General features: G+C 35.5%; 1 protein-coding gene across 2 annotated transcripts; it reads right to left on the bottom strand.

The window, feature by feature from the left end:
• Positions 1 to 1,328: 1,328 nt before the first annotated feature.
• Positions 1,329 to 26,323, bottom strand: LOC149536331 (uncharacterized). Of its 2 annotated transcripts, none has more exons than XM_089806985.1 (7): positions 25,836 to 26,323; positions 23,959 to 24,127; positions 21,312 to 21,510; positions 21,064 to 21,150; positions 2,344 to 2,451; positions 1,957 to 2,223; positions 1,329 to 1,857 (listed from the first exon to the last, which is right to left on the bottom strand). In XM_089806985.1, exons 1-7 carry the CDS (start codon positions 26,113 to 26,115, stop codon positions 1,750 to 1,752), a joined length of 1,218 nt encoding a protein of 405 aa, XP_089663111.1. In that variant the 5' UTR covers positions 26,116 to 26,323; the 3' UTR covers positions 1,329 to 1,749. The 2 variants fall into 2 exon arrangements, with proteins under 2 accessions (XP_089663111.1, XP_089663112.1); XM_089806986.1 differs by having other exon boundaries at positions 21,312 to 21,507.
• Positions 26,324 to 26,791: the final 468 nt, after the last annotated feature.

Raw genomic sequence — 26,791 nt, 5'->3', positions numbered from 1 at the left:
GGACTAAAGTTTGATTTCTTTTTAATGTGAAAAATCATAACTACCTAATTTAAGTAAACATATCCTTTTATATGCAATTATTTGTTTTTTTCATTTGTTTGGTTTGTTGATTTTTCTATTATTTTTTCTTAATAGTTTGCTCATGCTTTAATTCTATTAATTAAATGTAGTATATATATATATAAAAGATTAATAATAAAATGTAATTATTCATATTTTGTAATCTTATATATATTTATATATTAATAAATATATTTATAAATAAATTTTAAATGTAGCGATGAGTAGAATTATAAGAGATATTATTAAAATGTGGAACTATATCTATAAAATAATTTAATTATAAATATACTAATAAGCACTAAACATATAAATGACACAAATCAATCAAACCAATCAAAACTATTGAAATAAATATAAATATAAATTCTAATTTAAAAATATATAAATTTTAATTTTAATTAGTTTTTCATATGAACAATGTTGCTATACTTGATTTATCCAATCAAAGTATTCTTTCAATAGAATGATATTTCACATCTTTGCCCCTCCCAACTTTAAAATTATTTTTTATTATTTCTTTTTAAAAATATTTATATAAGAAGTAAATTATCTCTTTAATATAAGACTATATGCATTATGCTAAAGTGATCCATTTCTATTGAAATGTTTTAACCTTTTTAATTCTATTTTATTTATTTTCTATACACATTTCTATCTTAAAGCTTAGCTCCATTATTGTTTCCTATTTAGATGCTAGATCTTTTGTCTTTACTTTCATTTAATTATACTGACTTAAATTGTAATTTGATCAACATGTGTTTTACTATTGCAAGCACAACTATTGTTTCATTGCTCACATGGTATCTATATTAATAAATTTATATAATGCTTTTATGTTTTCTAGAGACATATACAATTAGCAGACACAAAATTAGATGTGAGATTAAAAAGACCAAATTTACTCATAGATATTACTAGATTTAATTATTGAATAACTAGAGCTATAAACTTCTACAAAATTTTAAGATTACTGTTTAATTTTGAAGTAAAATATATTAACTACTAAGATTAATATATTAATTTCACTTGATTTCAATTCTAAATGCATTATACACTATGGCAGGAACTTTGACGCTTTGCATCTCTTGTTTTACTACAAAATTGCTCTTCAGAGGCAAGATAACCAATCTAATATAGACAATGAATTTAACCTCTCAGTTCTTTTATCTGACCAGTTTAAGAAATGACCATTTACAGCCTCGTGTCAGAAATGTATGTGCTTCTGTAAATCTCTGTATCCTCCATTTCTAGAGCAACAAGAAAAATGAATGTGTGAAAGAATATTTACTGACGGGTTAATGGTTATAAAAAAAGTAACATTTCTTTCCACATCTCCAAATGCTGACAAAAGCATATAACATTGCTCGTCTTTGGAAAACAGAGACCTTTGCTATCGGTCTAATCTGCATATATCAATTCCACTATCATGTTCTTTTACTAAATAAGTATCAACTAGCTGTGATCATACTGACCCAGAATTAGTGTCTAACCCAGATGCTCACCCACTTCATTAATAATTCAAAATCTGCCAACAAACATTGTGAATGTTCTAAACTCTAAACTGGTAGAGACATATTCCCTTCCATCCAAGACTTGACTCGAAGACAATATTGGCATGTTAAAAAAAGATGTCTCGATTGTTTGGTCTTGATTGTCTCGAACTTCCCCGAAATGTATTCCTCAATTCTACTCTTTGTGCACAAAATTTAATTCCTCCAAGCCTTCAATCCAAATCCATTTCAAGAGATCTTCCATCATATTCATTATGTCATCTTCCTCCCATTGCCTCTGATCCTGCATTTCACCTTGAGAGTAAGTAGTATAATTTCCAATTAAATAAACATGATAGCAGTAAACGTGCACTAGTTGCATAAATTCCTTTGCAGAACTTACCCTCAAATATGTGTTTATGCTTTTCATCTTTAAAGTTACTTCGTTTGACACTCTACCAGAGGAAGCTTTAAATTCTCCTCTATTTGCATGCTGAAATTTTATGTTCCATGTTTTCCCAACAATGGTAGTAACATTGAGTTTCATTGTTTTTTTGACCTTAAATCTGTTTCTCACCGAGTCTCCAAGGGACCAGTGCAATCCTCCTTTTGCACTCTCTTCAACACATGCAGATTTCACTATTCCTTCAATAGATTCTCTATCTTCTTCCTGTAATTTAAATGTACAGAGACTCAGTTGCAGCCCATCTTCATTATGAGAAGCCAATTGCAAGTTTGTCAACTAAAAATGCAAGAAACTCTCTAATCATTATGGGTATTTGATACTCACACTAAGATCTGTCAAATACTTTTCTGTCGTGACCATTAAGCGCACATCCATCAATTTGCTCAGGCAAGAAATGTCTGCAACAAAGTGGCGCACAGGATCCAGCTCAATCTGAATATGGAACAAGGATATATAATCACCATAAATATTTCTTGAAAATGAAATCATGGAAATGAAAATAAAAATGTCCCTGCAAAAGGACTTCCTTCAAGAAGCAGTCCAAGTCTATTAGAAATGTAAACAAAAGCAGAAGGATGAAATTATAATCTAACATAAACTTTCTAGTTATGCTTAAGAATGTTACAGAGGCGTTGCTTTCAAGTTGGCAACATATAGAAACTATGGCTAAGACATAATATTTCTCAGCTATATTATTCACTTTATGTAAACAAAAAAAGAGGCCGAATTTCTTTAAATATATATGAATAAGTACACCAAGGCACAATAACGACATTGGAAAGAGATTGACTGCTTTCAATTTTTAAAACACAGTGATATACAAAAATATCGAAAGAAGGAGAGTAGTCCTTACTCAAAATAACCAGGCCACTGCTAGCTACAACCCATAAAATTCTGGGGCCAAGTGATTAGAGTATGGTCAATGATGTCAATTAGACAACTAACGATTCTGGATTTGTAAGTTTAAAATATTTTCTATTCAACATTAAAGCCAAAAGTTCAGTGCAATTGACCTCAATCAAAACCCTCTCAGAATAATTGCAGCCTCAACCTTTAAAAGAGAATTCAGTGGGAAACTAGTGCATCTTGCAGAGGCAAGAGAATGTTTGAACAATTTGCATGAAATGAGAACAAAAGATCACAATAGAAACTGTGTTTCATGTCATATCTCAATGGAATATGCTATCCTCAGATGAAGCTGCAGGTTAACCCAAAATGCAGTACATGACTTTTTAACTATGCTACTTTGTGTGAATGTCCATTTCAATTAAAATCTAATATTGTATAGAGCCTAAACAAAAAAGAAGGTGGATTTAATATAAATAAGTACTCCTGTGTGCTTCCTCTTGTAGTTAGCTAGAAAAGAAGTATCTCTTCTCCTTTCTGCTTCAGAGAAAATAACAAAGAATGCATTTCAACTTTCTTTTGTACTACAATAACTCATTACCAATTTAGAGCATAGGAGCATTCCATTTACACAGCAGTGACAGAGAAAACTGAAAGGGTAAATGGGATTTTCCAATACTTGGATTTAAAATTAAAAAAACTGATAAACCATAAACAATGAAATATATACAAATACATATAGTCTGACATATGCATATACAAATACATATGCTTACATGTGCATACACCATATGCATGACATAGATGCCATCTAATCCAACCTAACTACATATATTAATTATATAATTACTTATATAACTAAATTAAGCTTTATGTTAGTCAATAGTCGCGAGTCATAAACATCTCTTTGAATGAATCAAATTTGGTTCATGTCAAATCTAGTATGTAGACGTTAAAACAGACATAAGACAAAAATTACAATTGCAGCAAGGATACCAATTCAAATGACTCTTCCAGTTCCTCTTTAACAAACCCTAACACTGTAAGTCTTGCCAGAAATGATCCTAGAGATTATCCAACTTTTGGCATTTCCTGATGTGCAGATGTTGCATGACTAATGGTTCTGTGCTACATGAGACAATTGCATTGGATCTCAGTTTACTACGTCCCCTACTGTGCTGTCTTTGTGTGCCAGTCGCCCCTTTCAAGCACTGCAAACAGGAGCCTGGGGAAGCTTGCCCTTCTAGCACACGAGTTCTTCTAGAGTCTAGACTCTAGGGTCACTCAGATTTCTCCATCTGAGCTGAATGTTGCTCTGCTTGAGCTAAATATAAGAGTTAAATATAAGACAGCTGGACCTCATTCCATGTTTTTTTGTATTCATGTACTCAAACTTGGGTGGAATGTCTAAAATGAAGAGGTAATATACAGTATACTCCAATCTGGAATTTATTTACAAATTTTGTTTGTTCTGTCCAGTCTAAGTTACAAAAATAGAGTTGTAAAACATGGTTTCCTAGCCTCAAGGATCTGGTAGAGATTTTCCTAGTGCTTAGGGATTTTTTTGTTTTGCATGGAGTGTTGAGATTCTAGGATAAGCATGATTTTTCGGTCAAGTCATAATTCCCAACCATAACCCTATGACAGAACTTTTCCAATTATGCCACTTTGGGTGTGGCTGCCATATCTCCTGCTTTAATTCTAGGCAGACTGTTGCCTACAAGATATTGAGAACCTCGAAGTACCCGTCCCCAAGACATCCCCGCACCACCTCCGCCATTCCACGACCATGCTTCCGCTGGAATGGGTACTTGGATTTCTATTTGAATTATTTTTTGAATGTTACTATTGGGTATGTAATATGTTACTATGTTGAATGTTCAATTGTTCTAGTTCATGTTGCAATTTTGATATGTTCAAGTGTTTTAATTTGGTATGTTCTACTGAAACATCATTTCATAACAAGCATTTCAAGTTCTATATGCATACTATACAAAACCCTCCCCTGCACCATCTTCCCCTGGCCATCCTCCTGTCATCCCGAAAATGAGGCCCATTTTCTCCCCGTCCTAGGAACTCGTCTTGGCATCCCCCCGTCCCAACATACCCCAGTACTGGGGTTACATTGATAAATAGCTTCTCAATGCCTACAGAAAAATTTCAATATTTGCAACTCATTGAAAAATACCCATCTTCTAGAAGCCATAACTTTTCATCCAAACACTTGATTGAGCTTAGGTTTTTCTTGGAACTGAAGATCTCAAAGTGCTCCAAGTGCTTAAATTTTTTTACTTACTCAATTTTCCTGAAGGCCTTAAAACATTATTTGAAGCCTTGAAATCCATAGTAGAGAACTTTTAAGGAAATTTTCAAATTTAAATCTTTAATATCTTCTTAACATAGACTTGACCCTAGCTCAAAACTTACCCAAAATGTACAAAATTCAATTTTAGAGCTGAGGAGTGTTTCAAATCCTTATGTGATGTAGAAGCATCCTAAGGTTTTTAGCAATCCTGCATGTTGGAGTTATTTAAGTGTTGTGGACTCAGTCACCAAACAGTGGTGCTTGGTCGGTGAAGGATGTGGTGTTGGCCAAGTTGCTCGGTCGTTAAAGGGGGCTCGACATCTTCTGTGTGCTCAGCATGTACTAGTTGCTCGACATGTATTGGCTGCTCGGCATGTGTTGACTGCTAGGCAGATATTGTGCTCGGCATGCACTAGGTGCTCGGCATACACTAGGAACTCGGCACGCACTGGGAGCTCGACATGCTTGGGAGTTTGTCGATGCTTGGCTTGGTTTACTTGACACTAGGTCTGGTCTTGGTTCCTGTTGGTGTCGAGTTGTCTCTAATCCAACTTTGGGTATTTAATTTGTATTTTAGCTGACTTGTGGCTCAACGTATATTTAATGTAAGGGATTTTAATTTAATTTGTAATGAACTGGGCCAACTTGTGGCTTAGTTGGGTATAAGTAGGGGGTCTTGTGGAGTCTTTAAGTAATTGTCATCCATCTTGGAGAAGAGGATGCAAACTTTGAAGAGCTACTAGCTGTAGCTTGAAAACTAGGAGATTGCTTGTCGAGCTTGTGAGCACAAGTTAAGATTTCCTTGGAGGTTTTTACCAAAGTGTGGATTTGGACTAGTTGGAATTAGTGTTTGTGAGTTGGATATTGTGGGATCTTGTATAACTATTTTGTATTTGCTGTTGTATTTGGCCCTAACCCGAAAGACCTTATAGCCAGGCACATTGCATGTAATCAATTGTTTATGAATAAAGAGTTGTGATTTCATATCAAATCTTGCTTTGTTGTTGTGTTTCCACTGTGTGGTTATTTGCAAGGATCCAGATTACTTCCAACAGGGTACCCTCAAATTCTCGCTACATCAGGTGGTATCAGAACGTAGGTGTTCCTAAGTGTGTAGACAGATCGCCGAAACTAAGGCACTTTGCAACAAGGCTTGGGTGAAGGCTAGAAGTGAAGGTTGCTCTAGTGGAGTTGACTGATCTTTTGGATTTGTGGATCTATTGGAGAGGGTTTACGAAAATCTTGGAAGATGCATCCAAGAAGATTGGATCCTAGGGCAATTGATGATCTTAGTGATGTTGTGGAAGAAAGGATCTCAGAGAATATTAGAGAAGAATTCAGATCTGAAATGGCACTGATAAAGGGTGACATGATTGCTGAAATTGTGAGTGCTTTAGATGGTGTTCCTAGGCATGTGGGTACTAAAGATGATTATGAGGAAGTTAATGAAGACTTTGAAATTGCCAGATCCAGTGGTGAAGACAGAACTGATCGTATGGAGAGACCTATTGGAACTAGGGCTGGTCAATTTGCTAGACCTGGATCTCACTTGAGGCTGAAGCATAAGATGGAGGTTTCTAATTTCTCAGGTACTTTGACTCTTGAAGACCTGATTGATTGGATTGGTGAATTGGAAGACTACTTTGAGCTTGAGGATATTGGAGATCCGCTCAGAGTGAAGTTGGCATAGACTAAGTTGAAGGAAGATGTTGCTCTTTGGTGGAAAGAACTGCAAAGAGACAGAGAGGAGGAAGATGAGATGAAGATCACTAGATAGAGATTGATGGCGACTAAGTTGAAGGCTAAGTTCATTCCTGCTGATTATGAACTTGAGATGTTTAAGAGATTGCAAAATCTGAAACAGAAGGATATGGCTGTGAGATTATATCGAGTTCTACAAGTTGACTATTCGGTCTAGGCATAGAGAATTGTCAAAGGAGAAGGTCGCTCGGTACATTAATGGTTTAAGATTCAATATTCACGATGAGGTTGGTATGTTGAATATTTCTTTGGTAGTGGATGGTGGTAGTACTAATAACCTTGTTGCTAAGGAGATGGTTCAAAAACTTGGTTTGAAGAGAGTGAGACATTCTTATCATTATAGGATTGGCTAGTTGCGAGGTGAGCATGCTTTGGAAGTGAGAGAGCAATGCCTTGTTGATTTCCAAATTGGGCAGTATAAGGATCAAATGTTGTGTGACATTGTGGACATGCACAATTGCCATGTGTTGCTTGGTAGACCTTGGCAGTATGATTGTAGGGTTGTGCATGATTGTGTCAAGAATGTGCTTACTATTGTGAAAGGTGGCAGGAAGCATTCCCTAATTCCTTTGCAGAATGAAGAGCTCGATAAGAGGAACCTGCGTATTGGTAGCCGAGTTGAGTTGAAAGATTCTGAGAAGGTTGGAGATCAACATGGAAAGCAGACTTGTAGCACCTGGAATGGATGTGAAGAAGCGAAAGAAGAAAAAGGGAAAGAGTGTGCAAGTTGTGGACTTGGAGGATATGTATGTGAGGAACCAATCTAGGATTTATGTGTTGAATCCCAGAAGATGTTCTTTCAACTACTGAGAACATCTTTTCAAACCTAGGGTGTATGATGCAGGAGCATCCTAGGGGTTTTAGCAATCTTGCATGTTGGAGGTATTTGGCTAAGTGTTGTGGACTCGGTCACCAAATAGTGGTGCTCGGTCGCTAAAGGATGTGGTGTTGGCCAAGGTGCTCATTCGTTGAAGGGGGCTCGGTTGTTGGAGTTTGGCGTCTTCTGTGTGCTCGGCATGTAAAGGTTGCTCGACATGTATTAGTTGCTCAGCATGTGTTGATTGCTCGATAGATACTGGGTGCTCGGCATGCACTAAGTGCTCAGCATGGATGGGGAGCTTGGCATGCAATAGGAGCTTGCCAGTGCTTGGGAGTTTGTTGATGCTCAGCTTGGTTTTCCTAACACTAAGTCTAGTCTTGGTTCCTGTTGGTGCCAAGTTGTCTATGAGCTGACTTTGGGTATTTAATTTGTGTTGTAGCCAACTTGTGGCTCAACATATATTTAATGTAAGGGATTTTAATTTAATTTGTAATAAATTGGGCCGACTTGGGGCTCAGTTGGGTATAAGTAGGGGGTCTTGTGGAATCTTTAAGTAATTGTCATCCATCTTCGAGAAGAGGATGCAAACTTTGAAGAGCTAGTAGCTGCGGCTTGAAAACTAGGAGATTGCTTGGTGGGCTTGCGAGCACAAGTTAAGATTTCCTTGGAGGCTTCTACCAGAGTGCAAATCTAGACTAGATGGAATTAGTTTTTGTCAATTGGATCTTGTGGGATCTTGCAGAACTGTTTTGTATTTGTTGTTGTATTTGGCCCTAACCCGAAAGGCCTTACAGCCAAGCATATTGAATGTAATCAGTTGTTTATGAATAAAGAACTGTGATTTGGTATCAAATCTTGCTTTGTTGTTGCGTTTCCGTTGCGTGGTTATTTGCAAGGATCTAGATTACCTCCAACAGGGTTACCCTCGGATTCTCACTGCATCACTCTGTGCTAATCTGAAAACTTACTAAAAATGAGGCCCTACTAAAATTAGCATAGGCTGTACAAGCTAATGCAAGCCATGCGAATTGATGACAAGGTATGTCTAATCACTTATCTGAATGCTTTTGATGGTAAAATGGCATACCAACTTAGGGATAAAGAGCCTAGGACCTTAAGAGATGCTCTCAGGATTGCCATTAATATAGAAAATAATTTAAGGATTTCAGGGAGATTAGAAAGCAAAAGAGATGATCCTAGGTTATTTGGGAATAAGGGAAATAGAAAGGAAGAAAATAAGGTCATAGGAGGAAAAAAGCAAGAGCCTAGTGAAATGAGTCAGATTCTAAATGCTATAAAAGGTCTAAATATTCCTCAAGTAAAGAATGATAGGAACCCCACTGATAATAGGGTCCCTTATCAATCAAATTTCAATAGACAAAATAGGCTGCAAAATTTCCCTTATAACACTACTTGGAAGGATGGTTAGCCTAGTATCCCTCATCCCAAGAACAACAACAAGAAGGTGACCCCTGATCCTTTGTCAAAAAATTCTGTAAATTTGGTAGATGATCCTGAGTTTGTTGCTGAACCTACATGGTGCTTTGCATGTCAATTACCCCATTCCCCTGAATCTTGTGCAATAGCATTGTCATTCCCAAGAAACCAAACTGTAGTAGAAAACTGTCATGAGCAGGAAGAAAATAATGATGATGTAGGATGCAATATGTTTGAATCACATTATTCTGACTGTGAAGATTATGACAGAGATGTGTATGACCAAAGACAGTTTCAGAATGTCATACAACAGCAAGTATTTTCTAATGAAAGTGATGTGGAAGACAATGTGTGTAACATGGTAAATGCAAAGGAAGAAGTAACACTGAGAAAACCTTCTAGGGAAGAAATTGATCAAATTACTGCTAATATGATAGCTCAGGTTCAGACTAGAAACATGGCTCAGAGAGATGAAAGTAATAAGGTAGCTAGTATCTTCATAAAAGGGGTTGATACTAAGAAGGGGGAAATTGTGAAACCTAAAAAAGCTCCTGCTGTGAAGGTTAAAATTACTAATAAAAGGTGGGAACAAAAGAAAGGAGGAAATCCTAAAGACATGGAGTTTTCAAATAATGTCCCCAGAAAAACAGATGAGAAGGTATCAAAGATCATCACAAAACATGATAAGAATCATCAAAATGCTCTGAACATTTTGGATAAACAAGATGAGAAAAGGAATGTGACTAATGATGATCCTCTTGGTTCTTCCATAGATATGCTTGTTGTTTTGTCTCAAATGACTGTTAAGGTTCCATTGTCTGAATTGGTAAGAATCCCTAAACACCGAAATAAAGCTATAGCATGGTTGGGAAATACTGATGTAAAGGTAAGTCAGGATTGTAATGAAAATCACAATTCCAAAGAAAGCAGTAAAGAAGAAGTAAAGAACAATGAAGTTGAAGTTGTCGTCTCTCAAATTCCTCAAATGTTTTTAGATAATTCTATAAATCAGTGTTTGGGAAATGTTGAACCATTTTTCTTAAGCATTTTACTAAATGGTAAAACATTACAAAATTGCATGATTGATTCTGCTGCTTCCAACACTGTGATGCCTTTTGAAATAATGAAGGAATTAGGTTTAAAGGTGGATACAACTCAAGGAAGATGTTGTGCTATGGATAAAAGAGAAGTGACAGTCATAGGCATTATAAACTCTTTGCCATATAGATTAACAGCCTGCCCTGACAAAGAACTTATTATGAGTGTATTGGTTGTTGACATTCCACCTCAGCATGGCATGTTATTATCAAGAAAGTAGAGTGCTGCTATGGGTGGGAGTCTACAGTGTGATTTGTCATTTGCTACTTTTAATATTGAGGGAAACCTGATAAAAGTAAATAGGGAGCCTAAGAGTATATACATGATAGAGGAAGATGACAACAAGACAAATTTTGTGGACACAGATGTCAGTGCATTCCGAGCTGAGATCCTAACCTTGAGGAAAGTTAAACATAAATCACAGATGGAAGTAGAAGCTGCTGCAAAAAAAGATAAGGGTGATTTATGGACTATGTTCTTTGATGGTGCATGCTCCAAAGATGGATCTAGTGCAGGTATTTGGTTGATATCTCCAACAAGGGTAACATATAAATTCTCCTTTACTTTGAGTTTCCCTTGTACTAACAATATAGCAGAATATGAGGCTTTATTGTTAGGTTTTAAATTAGCTCACAAGCATGCGATAAAGTGTTTACATGTTGTAGGAGATTCTGAATTGGTGGTATCCCAACTAAGAAATGCTTATGTGTCAAAGAATAAAAGATTGAAACAGTATAGAAATGTAGTATGGGACATGATTGAATGTTTTGATGCATTTGGAATAATTTGGAAAGATAAGTAATAAAATGGCAGATTTATTAGCAAATATAGCATTAAACCTGATGATATCACATTTGCTAGTGTGTCTAAAATTGAGATTCAAACTAGACCTTCTGTCCCTGATAATGTTCAAAATTGGCGAGTGTTTAAAGATGATAAGGATATTCTGAGATTTTTGAATTGTGAGCATATGTTGTCAGGACAAGAAATTGATTGTGCAGCCTATGTGGAAAATGTAGATGGAAAAGATACAATTTTTGGGTAGGAAGTTGTACAATTGAAGACAAATAAAATTCCAAAGGGTCTAGTTGTTTTAGAAACTATTTTTGACAACCAAGATAGGTCACAAATGGACACTAGTGGATATAATGCCAAGGATTTAGAGGAGGTGAACTTGGGAACTCAAGAAACACCTAAAAAGGTATATATTGGTAAGAAATTGCCTCCTAAAACTAGAAAAGATCTAATAGACCTGCTAAAGAAGCATAGACATGTGTTTGCATGGTCATATGATGACCTAAAGGCCTATAGGGAAGATCTCTTTCAACATGAAGTCCCTTTGAAACCAGATGCTAAGCCTTTTAGACAAAAACAAAGGCCAATAAATCCAACCTTGGCTCCCAAAATACAAGAAGAATTGATTAAGTTAAGAGATGCTGAGATCATAAAGCCTATCAGACATTCTTCTTGGGTATCCAATTTAGTTCCTGTCAGGAAGAAAAATGGAGACATAAGGTTATGTGTTGACTTCAAGAATCTCAATAAATGTTCCTTAAAAGATAATTATGGATTGCCAAATATGGAAGCTATGTTGCAAAGGGTCACTAGCTCAGAGCTTATGTCAATGATGGATGGGTTTTCAGGTTACAATCAAGTGGTTGTTAAAGAATCAGAACAGTTTAAAATTGCTTTCACTACTCCATGGGGTACTTATGTTTATGTCAGGATGCCGTTTGGGCTTACCAATGTTGGGGCTACTTTTCAAAGGGCCATGGATGTAGCTTTTGCTGATATTATTGACAAGTTTCTGGTTGTGTATCAGGATGACCTTATTGCTTATTCCAAAGATGAAAATGATCATTGTATGCACTTAGGAAAGGTATTTATCAAAGCCATTAAATATGGAATATCTTTAAATCCAAGGAAATGTAACTTTGGTGTCACTAAAGGAAAATTGTTAGGACATCTAGTTGGCAAGCATGGAGTAAGGATTGACCCTGAAAGGGTAGAAGCAATAGATAAGATTCAAAAACCCAAGAGTGTTAAAGGCATCCAATGATTCTTTGGACAGATCAATTTTCTTAGGAGATTTGTGACAAATTTTGCAAAAATTAGTAGGCCTATATCAAGAATGTTAAAGAAAGGATCTGAGATAAAATGGGATGGTGAACATAGTATTGCATTTCAAAAAATTAAACAAGCTATTAAAGATGCCCCTATTCTCAGAGCTCCTGATTATAACAAACCAATGCATATATTTTCTTTTGCCTCATTTCACACAATTGCTCCAGTACTGTTACAGAAAAATGAAGAAGGTTATGAGCAGCCTATTGCATTCTTCAGCAAGTCTTTGCAAGCAGCAGAGCTTAAGTATGACATCAATGAAAAACAAGCATATGCACTGGTGAAAGGAGTTAAGGCTTTTAGATATTTTGCAAGCAGCAGAGCTTAAGTATGACATCAATGAAAAACAGGCATATGCACTGGTGAAAGGAGTTAAGGCTTTTAGATGTTACTTAATAGCAGCTATTGTCATTGCTTTTGTTCCTGCTGCTGCTGTGAAGGACATCTTTTCACAACAGGAGGTATTTGGTAGGAGGTGTAGATGGATTAATAGGATACAAGACTTTAACATTGATATTCAGATTACTAAACTAGTTAGGGGTCAAGGTTTGGCTAAATTGATGACAGAAGCTAATTTAGAAGCAAACCAAATCAATCAACTTGATGGTATTTGCAGGGATAATCTTTGTGATATGGGTATCTCTGATTGGTACAAAGACATAATTTATTATTTGCAAAACATTAAATCTCCATCAGAGTTAACAGATAATCAGAAATCTTTGAAGTTGCAAGCTATAAGATATGTTATAGTGCAGGGTCAATTATGGTGGAGAAATATGGAAGGGATACTTTTGAAGTGTGTAGATGAAAATGAATCTAGAAGAATTTTGAAAGATATGCATGAAGGTGTATGTGGTGGTCACTATATGGCTAGAACTATTGCTCATAAGATTCTGAGGGCTAGGTTTTGGTGGCCAACACTTTTTAAAAATGCTCATAACTTTGTGAAATTATGTGATACTTGTCAAAGATTCAGTGGGAAGTTGAAGTTTTCTGGAAATCTGCCCTTAAGACCTGTTGAGGTGCAAGCACCCTTCCAACAATGGGGAATTGATTTTATAGGCGAAATCACAAATAAGTCCAGTGGAGGTCACTCTTGGATCTTGGTGGCTACTGATTATTTCACCAAGTGGGTTGAGGCAATCCCTACTAGGACTACAACAAGCAAGGTGGTGATTAATTTCATCTTGAATAATATTATAATTAGGTTTGGATGTCCTCAGAAGATTGTAACTGATAATGCCATGTGTTTCAGATCAGAGGAATATAAAGATTTTTGTAAAAAGTATGGCATTACAAAATACACATCATCACCCTACCACCCTCAAGGTAATGGTCAGGCTGAATCTAGTAATAAGAGTATATTGAAAATCATCAAGAGGATTTTGGGGGAAAACAAGAGGGCCTGGGATTCAAAGTTGCCATTAGCCTTGTGGGCTGATAGGGTTGCTGTGAAAAAGGCTATTGGATGTGCTCCATTTGATTTGGTCTATGGTATACAGGCTAGACTCCCACAAAATAACCTAAAGGAGATGTATAAATTTGTTCAACTATATGAGGATGATATCATTGATGAGATGCAACTCAGAATGGATGATATATTGCAACTAGAAGAAACAAGGAGAGAATCTATTGTTCAAAATGCCAAGTTGCAATCACAAATGAAGCATTTATATGACAAAAGAGCCAGTAACAAGAAATTTGAAATAGGTGACATGGTACTGATGTGGAATACTAGATTGGAAGATAAAGGAAAGCATGGTAAATTTGACCCAATCTGGTTTGGCCCATATAACATTTGTGATAAAAATGGAGAAGATTCATATTTTCTAAAAGATTTAACTGGAGGTATTCTTGAATTGCCAGTTCATGGACAATTCTTGAAGAGGTACTTTTCTTAAAAGTATCTATTTTCCATGAACAATAGTTTTAGGGCTCTTGGTTTTCCTGTACATTCTATATATTTTGTAAATCCCTGTAAATAGTCTCTCTATACAGTTTGGTTTCTTGTTTCTTGTTTCTGTGTCTTGCTCTGTGCTCTCTGAAAAAGTTGTCATCCCTGTGGCAAGTATGTAGTCTGCTCTCCCAAAGATTTTGAATTCTTGCATAGACTCAAGTAGTCTATCATCCCCAGACAGAGCCACTGTTGGTCTGATTTTTTACATATTATTTTTTCTTAGAATCATAGTGAAAAAATCAGATGTGATTTCTTTTGTTAGGTCCTACGGTTTTAGGTTTTGGTCTCGTATTTTTGATATATTTTAAAATTGTGTAAAACCCTAGGTCTTGCCTTTTAAATCTTATTTTGGCGCGAAAGTCTTAACAGCAACTGAATATATTTCCCGCCTACGTTGAGGTCATTGTTGAGTCCTTTTGAAAAATCTTATCCCGCCATTGGATCTTGTTAGAATCAACGGATGTCGCGTACTCGCTATAAAAAGTTGCGAGGTTGTTTCCTATAGTGATGTAGCAACCATCGAAGAACTATGTCCTGGTGCTGAAAAGTGAAGTCCGGCGCTAAAAAACTATATTAATATGAAGGCATTATGGTCACATGCTATCTCCCAGGATTGTCAGTGTCAAAAAGGATGCACGAGGAGGAATTCGCAAATGGTGTCACCGGAATTGAAGTTTCTCCGGCGACTCGCTAAGTCGCTATCGGAAAATCTATGCGACCTGTCGGTAGCGAGGTAGCGACTAGTCGGAAGGTCGTGATGTAATGAAAATTTTAAAAGAGATGGGCCCCGAACAAGTGATTCGTCAGAAATGAGTTGTGCAAATTAAATGACACGGTGGCATCCTACTTAGCATTTATAGGCCGAAAGTTTTGACTTCACCGGAGCTCGCTATGTCGCTACCGAGAAGTTTGTGATTTTCGTCGGTAGAGAGGTAGCGACATGCCTGAAAATGACAAATACGGCAGTCAAGGAAAAATGATGTCATTGGAAATTAAATAATATATGTGTGTGCCAGCATGTTAAGCCAGCTCAACGACAGCAGTATCTTGGACCCACTCCCCATGCATAGAACACGTAAGTGATTCTAAATCGTCAGATCAAGCAGAAATCGACAATACTCGCTAACTCACTATGCAAAGATGTGCGAAAGTTATGTATAGCGAGGTAGCGAGTGAGGGACCCATCATTGTTCTCTTAAGGGTTGTATCAAATGTTGCCACAGGATCAAAGCAAAATCAATGATTATCGTTAGCTCACTATAGAAAGGTGCTCGAAAGTTATCTATAGCGAGGTAGCGAGTGGATGACATGTGTCCTCAATCATCCGTGGGCCCAGTTTGAAACGCTAGCATTAGAAGAAAGGTACAAATGGAGCTATTTTATTGGGTTGACCGCCAGCATGTTAAGAGGAAATGTGAGTCAGCCCAATTTTCATTCCATGATCGTAGGAGTTTTCGAAGATCAACGATTGGCGCTTACCCGCTATTTTAAGATGCAAGAAATTTAAGGAATGCAGAACCGCCCGATGTGAAAATCTACGGATAAAATTTAAAGCTGATTGCAATTTGGAGGTAACGGTTACTGAGAGTTAAGTATGGCGCAGAGCTCATTCGTGTGATTTCAATGCTCAAAAATAATCTACGATCTCGCCATTATTTGAACTATAGAATTGCAAGAAATTAACAAAGCATAAAGAAGTTTCAGAGCCAAGGCACAGAAATTTTATCCAGCGATCCGGAGAGTTGCAACGGGAATTATACAGAGAAGAAGTGAAAATTTAATGTTGTAGATGAAATTGCAATCACATTTAGATATATTTTCATTTGATTTGACTTCTCTAGCAATTGTAAGGATGAATTGAATGTTTTTGGAGGTGGTTGAAGCAAAAAAAAGAAAAAAAATTGGCAACTGCACAATGTTGAATTTCACGGCAAAGCAAATGTGGCATGTTGAGATCAGATTTTTGGAGCCTCAGTACAGATTGTGATGATTTCTTGATATTCCTTCATGAGATATTTGTATATTTTTAAGTGGCGATATATCAGATATTTTGAAATTATTTATGGTTTTCAAAGTGCAAGTAGATGAGGAAGTTCAGTTTCAACAACTCCAGATTGAAGACTCTTTTAGTGGGACACATGTCAAATTCAGATTAGAGATCCAGAAAGATTTTCTCTCCTATATATCTTCATTTTCTGCTTATTGTAAGGGTTCCAATTTTTTGAAGATTTTAGGTGGATTGTGAGACCAGTTTGGTTCCAATTTCCTGAGTTTTCTCATATTTGTGATACCAATTTTTCTCAGTATTCTCCTGTTATGAACAGCATATTATATCTCTTTTGAAGCATTCAATATTATATAGTCATTTTTGGTGTTCTCTTCTGAATTTTGATATACAGATGATGTATTATTTTCAATGAAATTAATGCAAAGAGTTTAACCTTCTTAGTTTCATTTTGATTCTCATCTCCTGCTTCTGTTACTTGCAATGTTCTGTGCTTAAGGACTAAGGTCTTGAACTCAGTTGCAACCCCTTATGGTTTTATATCAGGATGAATTTGCTGTTGGAACAAAGAAGCCAAGTAAATGCTTGTTTATATTGATAGGGTTGCAGGTTATACCAGAAGGATTTTACAATAAGTACGAGTTATTGCTGCGACTGTACTTTCAGTCATTTCGGCAGTTTCAAAAAAATCATTAAAAAATCCTTTTAGGAATTGCAGAGATCCCAGTGGCTAGGCGTCAGTATTCTGGGAATTTTCGTCAGTTTTCTAGTAGGGAAAAAAGGGTGTTTTGGAAGGTTTTTGTTTCTGGCCTGTACGGCCCAGTTTGGTGGCAGCACTTTTAGCAGATCTAGCACTGCCAGTTACAGGACTGCAACGCCCAGTTTGGAGGGGACATTTGGCCATCAGCATCATTAGGAAACTCCAGCATTCTTCACTTCAGTTTGGACATTCACTATCATTTTTGACTTCAGCATTCCCAGGTATTATCTAATGTAATGAGGGTTGTTAAACAATAAAATTCCAGTACTTAGTTTTTGGCAAAATTTGAGGTTGTTCCAGCTTGCTCCTACTTGCTTGCCAATTGTTTGATATATTGTCTCAGTTCAGTACATGATTGGCATCTTTTACAGCAGCTTGTTGTTACACAGAAATATCTTAAGTTCAACATTAATCTCCAGCCGTAGTATGCCAAATGTTTGACGTAATTACCTAGTTCAGTATTAGTAGTTTTTAGTGACCTTTGAGTAAGGGTCATTTCAGATAGCAGTTACTTAGCAACAATTTACAGGAAGGAGGGTTATATAGATCACTGCTAGTCAAGGAAAGATAAAATGTTAGAATTTCTCCCTAAACTACAATTTAATAAGAGCTTAGAGCATACATGAAATGAATAAAAGCAACAGGTGATACTATTCTGTGACTCTTGGTATAAATTGTTTGTGTTAAATCTATTTACTTCGCAATAGATAGTATTTTATATTGAAAAGTAAACATCAAAGGCTAAAGTATTATTAAATCCTATATATGATCAGTTAATTATTTACAAACAATCTAAACCTTTTAAGTACTGGCCATGTGATTTATTCACAAATGCATATTCAAACTAATTCATGCAATAGAAATTATTTTATCCATATTCCATACTAATTCATTCAATAGAAATTATTTTATATTATGCGGAAAGTCAAAAGCCTGATTATATATAAGCCTATGAAACTTTTGTCTTTTAATATACCATAAAACATCAATTATCTTTCTCGATCTTGTGAAAGGGGCCTTAAGGACACAAATTCTTGGAAAGATCTACCACCACTATTTTCCTGGTCATATGAATCATCCAAGAAAGATAAACTAGAATACTCCATATTTTAGGAACAGGAAACTTTCAGATCAATTTTGTTACAAATTGCACTTCCTTGAAGTTCCATCATTAGAGATCAACTCAATTATAAGTTACACTCTTTGGAGGCTCACCGTAAGAGATTAACTAGGGTATGAGTCAGATTTGTTGTAGGATATGAAAAAGAATCATCTTCATCTATCATATATATCTAAGTTTACAGGGACTTTAGAAACAGGTGGGCAAGGGAGCACAAGGACAAATTTCCACACTAAAGGACTACAGACCTAAATTTAGGAAGGCAGGTGGCCAGCAATGCAAAAAATATACTACTTAAAAGTTTAATAGCTTATTATAATAAAATGTATAGGAATAGAAAGTTATCTAAGTTTTCTATGCAAATTAACTTGTAAAAACTGGCCTACCAAACACAAGTTATGAATTGAACCAACACTAAACAATGCACTGAAATTCTGAATTTCAACACATTGCAAACAAAGAATTTTAATGAGCATAATTAAGGTTAATAAAGGACAACTTCAGGCAAGACAATAAATAAGCAGAAAAAAAGAGACTTCAGCTGTTGCCTGAGACAAATGTTTACTGAATCCTAATTAAGATCAGTAAAGCTTTACAAAGAAGGTAAACCAAATTTTTGTTATCACCATGTGATCTATTCTCAAAGCTATTTTTCAAATTAATCCATCCAATCAAATTTGATTTTATACTTTGTGCAAAATCAAAAAACTGCTCATATATTAATCTCAAGCCTTTGTATTTTGGTAAAACATCAATTTCCTTTTAAGTTGTTGGAAGGAGGCCTATGAATCCATCCCTTGGAGAGGACTAGTGCTACTATTTTCATGCTGCTGTGGCCATACAAAACATCCAAAACAAATTAATATGAATAGACAGAAATCTTCTCAAGAACAAGGAATTTTAAGCACTTGCTAATAAGTGAAGCAACTAAAAAGCTTGCAGCAACTCCTCAAACATTTAAGGTAATTTATTTGCCAAATGAGATCTTTAATGTGGTAAATTACCTCTTAGATACGTCTAAGTGTTGGTTTTGGGCACAAACTATTGATGACCATGGGAAAGAGCTGAAGTATTCATATCGGATGGGTACAATTAAACATTTTTAGGGCAAAGGCACTCCCAACCGCTCCCGAGATGTCTGAAGCAAGTGGTTTTGTCTCTTTAGGGAAATGGATTGCCCCAAGATATTGTTAAAGAATTTTATGAGCCTAGCTGCCTCTGGGACACTCAAGGTATACCAAGCATACCAAGCCATCTGGCCAAGGAGTCTTCTCACTGTCTCTGGCAGGGTGTTATCCCCTGCTTGTACAGGAACATCAGGGAGGCATCCACCCATTCAAGCAGCAGTAGAGTTTTGGGAAGACATTTCATCCCCATCTGTCACATCATAGGGATGCCCTTGTCTTGGAAATGGTTGCTTTTTAGGGGAATAATACTGTGAAACAATTTAGGAACTATGCTGGGTATAGATTGAAAAAGGTCAAGCTGGCATTTCTTTAAAAATTTGAACTAATATGCACAATTCTTTTTTCCTTTAAGGAGTAGACCTCAGCGAAAATTGTATAATCTCTCCTTATAAAATATTCCTAAACCCGACAATTCTTTTTCTAATTTACACAAAACTGTAATAGCTAGGCAATACATTATGTTTTAACTTCATTAATTAAAAATGTAATGTCCCATGTTATAACATTCCTAAACCCTGCGATACATTTTTTTCTTGTTTATGCAGAACGTAGAAACTGTAATATAAAAGAAAAACAGAATACCAGCTCTAATGAACTTCATTAATTTTCAAATATAATAGTTATGAAAAAGATCTGATAACTCAAAAAAGATAATGCAAGGTACTGTAGCTAACCTTCTTCATATTATAGTGGGTAGTAATATACATTCAACAAACTGGATCTGAACAAGGTATTAGTTTAATGCTAATAAAATGTCAATATGTTCATCAAACTTAAGTGATCCACTTACAAATAATGTTGCACCTAGGATGTTGTCAGGAGTACAACTAGGAGCATGTATTAAACAGCAGTGAAAAATTACTATAGTCTGTGATTAACACCAAGAACATATAGTTTGACTCAATATAAGATGATAGCCATAGGGCAACTCAGCAATATGTACAGCAACCTTAATACTGATTATAACAGCTGAGATAGCTTGTAGGAGGTACAACAATGTTGAGAGTGGTATTGACAGGAATATTAACAGCAACACATGCATCTGATTCTATAAGATATCATTAATGAAATTCTTCAATCTAAAAATTTAGATTCATCTGCAATTTCAACACCGCTAGAATCTTAATAAGCAAGCTGAAAACAGGAAATGAAATCAATCTCTCAAGACATATGCAGTACCAATTTGGAAAAGAGATTTTTGTTCTCCAGTGCCAATTTGAAATCAAGGGGATTTCATCATTCAAATTTCTGCACACCAAGGGCTTTTCTCCTCAAACAGAGAGAGTAACACAAGTGCTCAAGCTTCAGAAAAGAATTTAATTGCAATGATAAAAATAGATTAGGCCTTTGATTAATTGCAGTGACAAAAATAGATTTTGGCCCCCAACTTTGGATTTCCTTCTCTCTCCAGGTCAAGTTGACAAAGACATGAAATAGAAGTTTCCTCAGTTCATCCATCAACAATATACCCTTTCTTGCAATGTGTTTTCCTTCAAAATCATGTTCTAGGATATAAAAATGTTTAACTTTTGAGAATACATCTATTTCACAAGCAGTGTAGCGCTTGTGTTGGGATATTTTGCAAAATGATGAAAAAAGCAGATGGGAAATACTAGGTATGTACCTTCTTGAGTTCAAGTTTTTTACCATCTATAACTTTCTTGTGACATGTCAGCTTCAAACCAACATCAGGATTCAAATCATCCTCAACCTACATTAGTAACATGTTCTAGGTTAACTTTTCATATCACTACAAATCAAGCATGAGACAATATCAAAACTGCCAGAGCATTGCAATTAAATAATTATGGCTCTAAAGCACCTGTCTTCAGAAAAATTATTCCATGTCTGGTACAATGAAGAAATAGTTACCTGAATCACATAAACAACTTTCTCTTTTAATGTTGATGAGGCAAAGCCTGCAATGCTCCTTTCTTTAAGGGCTTCAAATATATCTTCTGGAATGTCTGTATCAAATGTTTTCTTCAATGTATTCTGAAGACCTCTTTCACCTTTCCAAGTTTTCTCCAGGATGTCTGGGCTGACACATTCATGCCAGGCGAACCCACTACTACATCACAATGATTAGTGAGAATCAACATCTATGCTTCAAATACCTTCATCCACATATATCAACATAATCAAGATTCATTACCGATATGTTAGGTGATTGTATAATATAATACTGCTCATGCATGGCCAAAAATAAAGTATTAAAATATCTATGTTATGGAGCACCTACTAAAAAGCCTTTCAATAATATGCATGATATTCCATTAGCTCCTTATACTATATTATTTGCTTTGATAAAAAAACATCAAGAATCTCAAAAAGTATTCTTAAATTGTTTCTATCAAAAAAATGCAGTATTTACCAAGAACAAATATCATCAAGCATATTACGGTGCCAGGACATGTACAATTGAATCTCAAAACATATTAATAATTCAAGACTTTTGGTCGCCATGCATTCAAACTTGGTCATCCCATCATTTCCCTCCAATCCTTGAAGCCTGATCCTTTGCAATCCAAATATTTATGTCTTTCAACACCAAAGTTTCGAGAATCCCTTAACAACAATACCATCTCCATTATTTTTCCAACAATCCAAAATCCAACCATGTATCTTATAAATCATTTGTAATACCAGAGTATCAGACTTGTCCTTCCCTTTGTATTCATTTATTTAACATCCAGGCCCCAATCCTTAGAACTCGTCAATAAAACACTTTGACTATTTTATTCTCCCAAGGCTTTCAGACTCCATCATCCCTCCATGCCTTCAACTCAACCTTGCCAGCCCATCAAAGTACCATTTCCATTTTCACCCCATAATCTTGGTATTTGTTACCAAAATTCGCCTAAGCCTGTTAGATCAAGGAAGTGTACCATTCTTGACCAAAGTACTTCCTTTGCTTCTCCCCACCTCCTTGGCTCCCACTTTAATTCCTCCAAGTCATTCACAGTCGGAGTTGCAGCCTTCCGTTACCTGGCTATTTGTTCCCTATCACTCCTACCAGTCTGATCCTTTGCCCTCTGTGTAAGTTTCCTAAATATCTTTTTCACACTTTCAAACTTGGTCATACTTCCATTTCTTCCTCAACTCCCAAAAGCTTATCTCAAAAGGAATAAAAATCTCCAAGTGCTCTTTGTCAGAGTTGTCAAACTACCCTTCCTCCCAATACCGATACCAAAGTATGCCTTCTTCTCAAACACATGACAATCTAAGATATTTCTATAGGCAAGCAAATACTTATGTATAGTCAATAAACTTTAGAAAAAATCAGGATTTATTTATAAGTCGGTCATTTTTCAGTATGCTAAAAATATTATTAGTATAACAAAGTCTGAACTCTCATTAAAAATTGAACATATATTGTGCATTGGCACATGAGCATATGTTATTGATTATTCTTCTTAACAGCAAGATCTAGTGGCAACGGGACTTACCAGTTTTCCTTTGTACAGGAAGGAGGTAGAGACAACTAGTTTAATTTCAGATATCCTATTTATTACAAAATCTATATATCAGTGTCATTCTTTACATAGAGATTTTCTAGACTGCCTCTCCTCTTTCATACATAATTCTGATCACATTATTGTTACAAATTGAACACTACAGGGAACATCTATAGCTACTACAAAGATCAGTTCCTTCTACCAGCCTACTATTAGCATGGAAATAACACACACCTATTTGATCAAGCTAGTTACCATAGGAATACGTGCAACAATATCCCCTATGTGAGGGGCTTGTCGAGGATTCTGGCATCCACCTCTACATTGAAAACATTTTAGTTCCCTTCATCCACAACCCAGTCAATTAGAATGGACATCTATCACTAGTCTGCACCCTCCTAGGGTCATCCAACGAGAAGTCCTCATTCCTGTGTATCCAGCCTTTAAGGATTATAGTATCATGGAATAGCTATAGATGATGTTACCAGTTCTTTTGTTCCACATGATGATGACAGGCCCTCTGCTCCAATATCTGATAGCAATGCTTGATTCCATAGATCCCACTCTAAGATCTTCAAACAAGGCAACCACTTATTCTTTTAACTTTATAATTTTTGATTGATATGCTCTATTTTAGGTGGCTTAGCAGTTTCAATTTTTACGTTTAAGATTTTTTCTACCATAAGTTATTGCTGCTGTAACTAGGTGTCTTTTGGAGTTCCACTGACACATTTTGGTCACTAGTGTGCATGATGAGCATTTCTGCTTGTTATGAATTTAAAAATAGGTCACTTAATATCCTTTTGTTATGTGTGAATCTTATTCAGTAGTTCTTACAATTTGAAAGGATTTTAGCAACCCTTTATAAGTTAAAACCCAATATCTTGCCCCTTCAGAGTAAATTTGTATTTTATGCAACCCTTGAAAATTCTGTCCAATTGGAAAGGAAAATAACATTTGCAGAACAAATGAAAGCACCATTGCAGAATTGAAGGATACTTATGAAAATAAATAAATAAATAAACATATGCAAAATTCTAGCGAAGAGAAAAAGTTTGTACCCGTGAAAAAGTATTTTCCCAAGTCGAGCTGAAACTGAAGACTTTGACATTTTGGCATTATTCTCAACATTGTAGAAAACTTTTTTAAAATTACCTTTTATCTTCTCCAACATGTACCTCCATGGATAGGTATCGTTGATTGTCAAAGATCTCATATCATTTTCCACATCTAACTCAAAAAGGAAAGAAAAAAATTAATGCAAAATAAAAATTTCCATTTAATTACCCCAAAAATAAAAGCAAATGGAGAAGATCTAGAGAAAAATGAGGCTGTTAGAATCTTGCATTCTGGAAACTGATTTGTGCATTACAGCTCTGAAGTACAAAACCTATTTTTCAGCACCAAGATTTGGTGTTAAAGAAAATTATGCAAACTCTGTATCCTGAACAGACAGTTTGAATAAAAATCAAACGTCATAGATATAAAAGTTTTAAGGTCGTTACAAATATAAATTCCTAGATAGCAAAATATTATGGTTAAGTTTGCCACTGAGATGCCCTGCATGATTTTTATCGAAAACTTAATTTCTGGATGACAGCTCTGAAATATGAAAGCTCTTTTCAGCAATAATCCTTAAATTTACCATCCATTAACAATACATCATTTTTTCAACAAACTGAATATCAAGGAAAAAACTTATACCATGACCATTGCGAAGTCCTAGACATTTATATTTACACCATCATTGTTGCCTACTTTAAATTTTTTTAAATTAGAATCAAGTCAAATAAACGGAGGCTACAACATTTTGCATTCAATTACCACTGAAGTAGCCCCAAAAGATTATCTTCACGCTGATACAGCTACTATTTCTCTAAACTAATCTAAAAATCAAGAAAGAAAACAGAGGAACCCAAAGGATTGTGGTGTAGTGTTAAAACGTGCATCCATTAAGAAAGCAAACTGACCTCAACCTCACCGCAAGGAGAGCATATAATTGGTGTATAACGGAGGCTTTTGTCTTGCAGAACCAATCTGGGAAAGGGGACGTTCCTAGTTACCCTCAGTTCATCCAAAATGCCAAAACGAGAAATAATAGTTTCAAGAATGGATTGTTACTAATTTAGCCATGAAACATTTATTTCATACTGGCAGAGCTGTTAGATTATGTAAAAAAACGGAAAATGAAGCAAAATAACGACACTATATCAATCATATGTAACGATCATTGAAGTAAATCCTAAATTGCTATTGTTGATTTTCTGTAGCTTTTCATTTTTATAACTAAAAAATCTCAATAACAATATTGTGATTAATTACCATTGAAATAGACCTACAAGATATGCTTCCCACTGATATAGTAGCCAAATTTTAAAACCCATTCCAAACCGATTCTAAAGTCAAGATAAAATCAACGCTGTGATAATTTTAATAATCGAATGTCATCAAAATAGCTCACAGAGATTTATTTCAAAGAAAACAGCTGAGCAGATTTTACAACAAAAGGAAAATCAAGAAAAATTAATTGAAGCTATAAAATATTTAGAACTAACTGTAGGTTAAAGTAGCCTTAAAACATTTTGTTTAGTACTTACGGAATGTCACCAGGAAACGTCGATGCTAAAAACACACAGTTGAGTTGAAAGTCGGTCATATTTAAATAACTTAACAATCAAGAAAAAGATTGAGTATCCAACAATCGTAGAAATGTCTGTCATGTCAGTACCCTAAAAGATCTGCCTACAACTGAGATAACAGCTACATTTTTATAACACATTAAAAGTCAAGAAAAGGAGTCAGACTGTATCCATTCGGATGTTGATAAGACTTAACAATGAGACCTCTAAAGCTGGAATATAGTAATTCCAAAGGCAATACTATGGATACAAGTAAATTCAAAATTGTCAAAACTAATTAAAGATTTGAAAATCGTTACCGGCTACAGGATGGGGGTTTACGGAAATGGTGTAAAGCTTCGAGTCTCGCAGATGTGGAAATGATTCGCCTGCGAAGGGTTTGAAGTCGAGCTGCAAATTAGCCGGCGGATTAACATTTGCGTCAACGGCAAACCACTGGCGAACGCTAGAGTTGGCATATTTAATGTCAAGTTCAGGTTTTGGGTACTTGGATTTGTAATTGTGTCTGTGAACAGAGATTGGAGGCGTTTCAGGCTTAGACGACGAATGTACTCTCCTGTGTGGCGGAACATAAGACATTTTTAATTCTCCTGTAGTATTATCGCATGAAAGAGATAATATTGCAGCCTTCAACTTCCAAGAATATCTTCAGCTGCAACGCTTCAGAAAAGAAAATTTTCAATTGCTACGACAGCAGAAGAAAATTTTCGCACCGTTCGAAAAAAGTATGTGAGAAAAAAAGTAGAATCTTCTTTGAAATTCCACGTCTCGTTTTGAAATGTTTGTTAGAAATAAGTAAAATCTACTCCTCTTTAGATGAACTCGCCAATTGGAAGAAACGAGGAGGTATACGAGCGCAGTTAATGCTTAATAATGAATTATGATTTTAAAGGAATTTATTAGTATAATTGATGCTTAAAATGAAAAGACACACTGTATATTTTGTCTTATATTGAGATATTGTGGAAATCTGATAGCTCTTATTGTCTCATGTTGCTTTTTTTCACTGTTTTTCCTTCTTTATTCTTTTTCTTTTTCTTTCTTTATTTTTTATTATTTTTCTTTCTTTAAAGTCATTATATTTATTATATAGAAGAATAGAGGAAGAATAAAGGAGATGGTTGAAAAACGGTAGATAGGAAGTTAAGAAAAGTTATTATTATAGACATTAAAGAGTCTTTTAAACCCAAAGGAATCTTTTAAAAAGGCTTTTGAACCCAAAGAAATCTTTTGAACAAAATTGGCATTGATGAAG

Source organism: Cupressus sempervirens, chromosome 10 (genome assembly GCF_028749045.1).
Source record: "Cupressus sempervirens isolate cs-2001-9-10 chromosome 10, ASM2874904v1, whole genome shotgun sequence".
NCBI lineage: Eukaryota > Viridiplantae > Streptophyta > Pinopsida > Cupressales > Cupressaceae > Cupressus > Cupressus sempervirens.
This window is presented reverse-complemented; position numbering and strand designations above follow the sequence as displayed.

Bases quoted from the DNA above. Each gene is read 5' to 3' on its own strand.
- LOC149536331 (XM_089806985.1), bottom strand. From the start codon at position 26,115: ATGTCTTATGTTCCGCCACACAGGAGAGTACATTCGTCGTCTAAGCCT. The intron at 21,511-23,958 runs GTACAAACTTTT...ATTGTGATGTAG, and splicing joins GGGAAAATACTTTTTCACGG to TAGTGGGTTCGCCTGGCATG. The intron at 21,151-21,311 runs GTAACTATTTCT...TTACTAATGTAG, and splicing joins AAGTTGTTTATGTGATTCAG to GTTGAGGATGATTTGAATCC.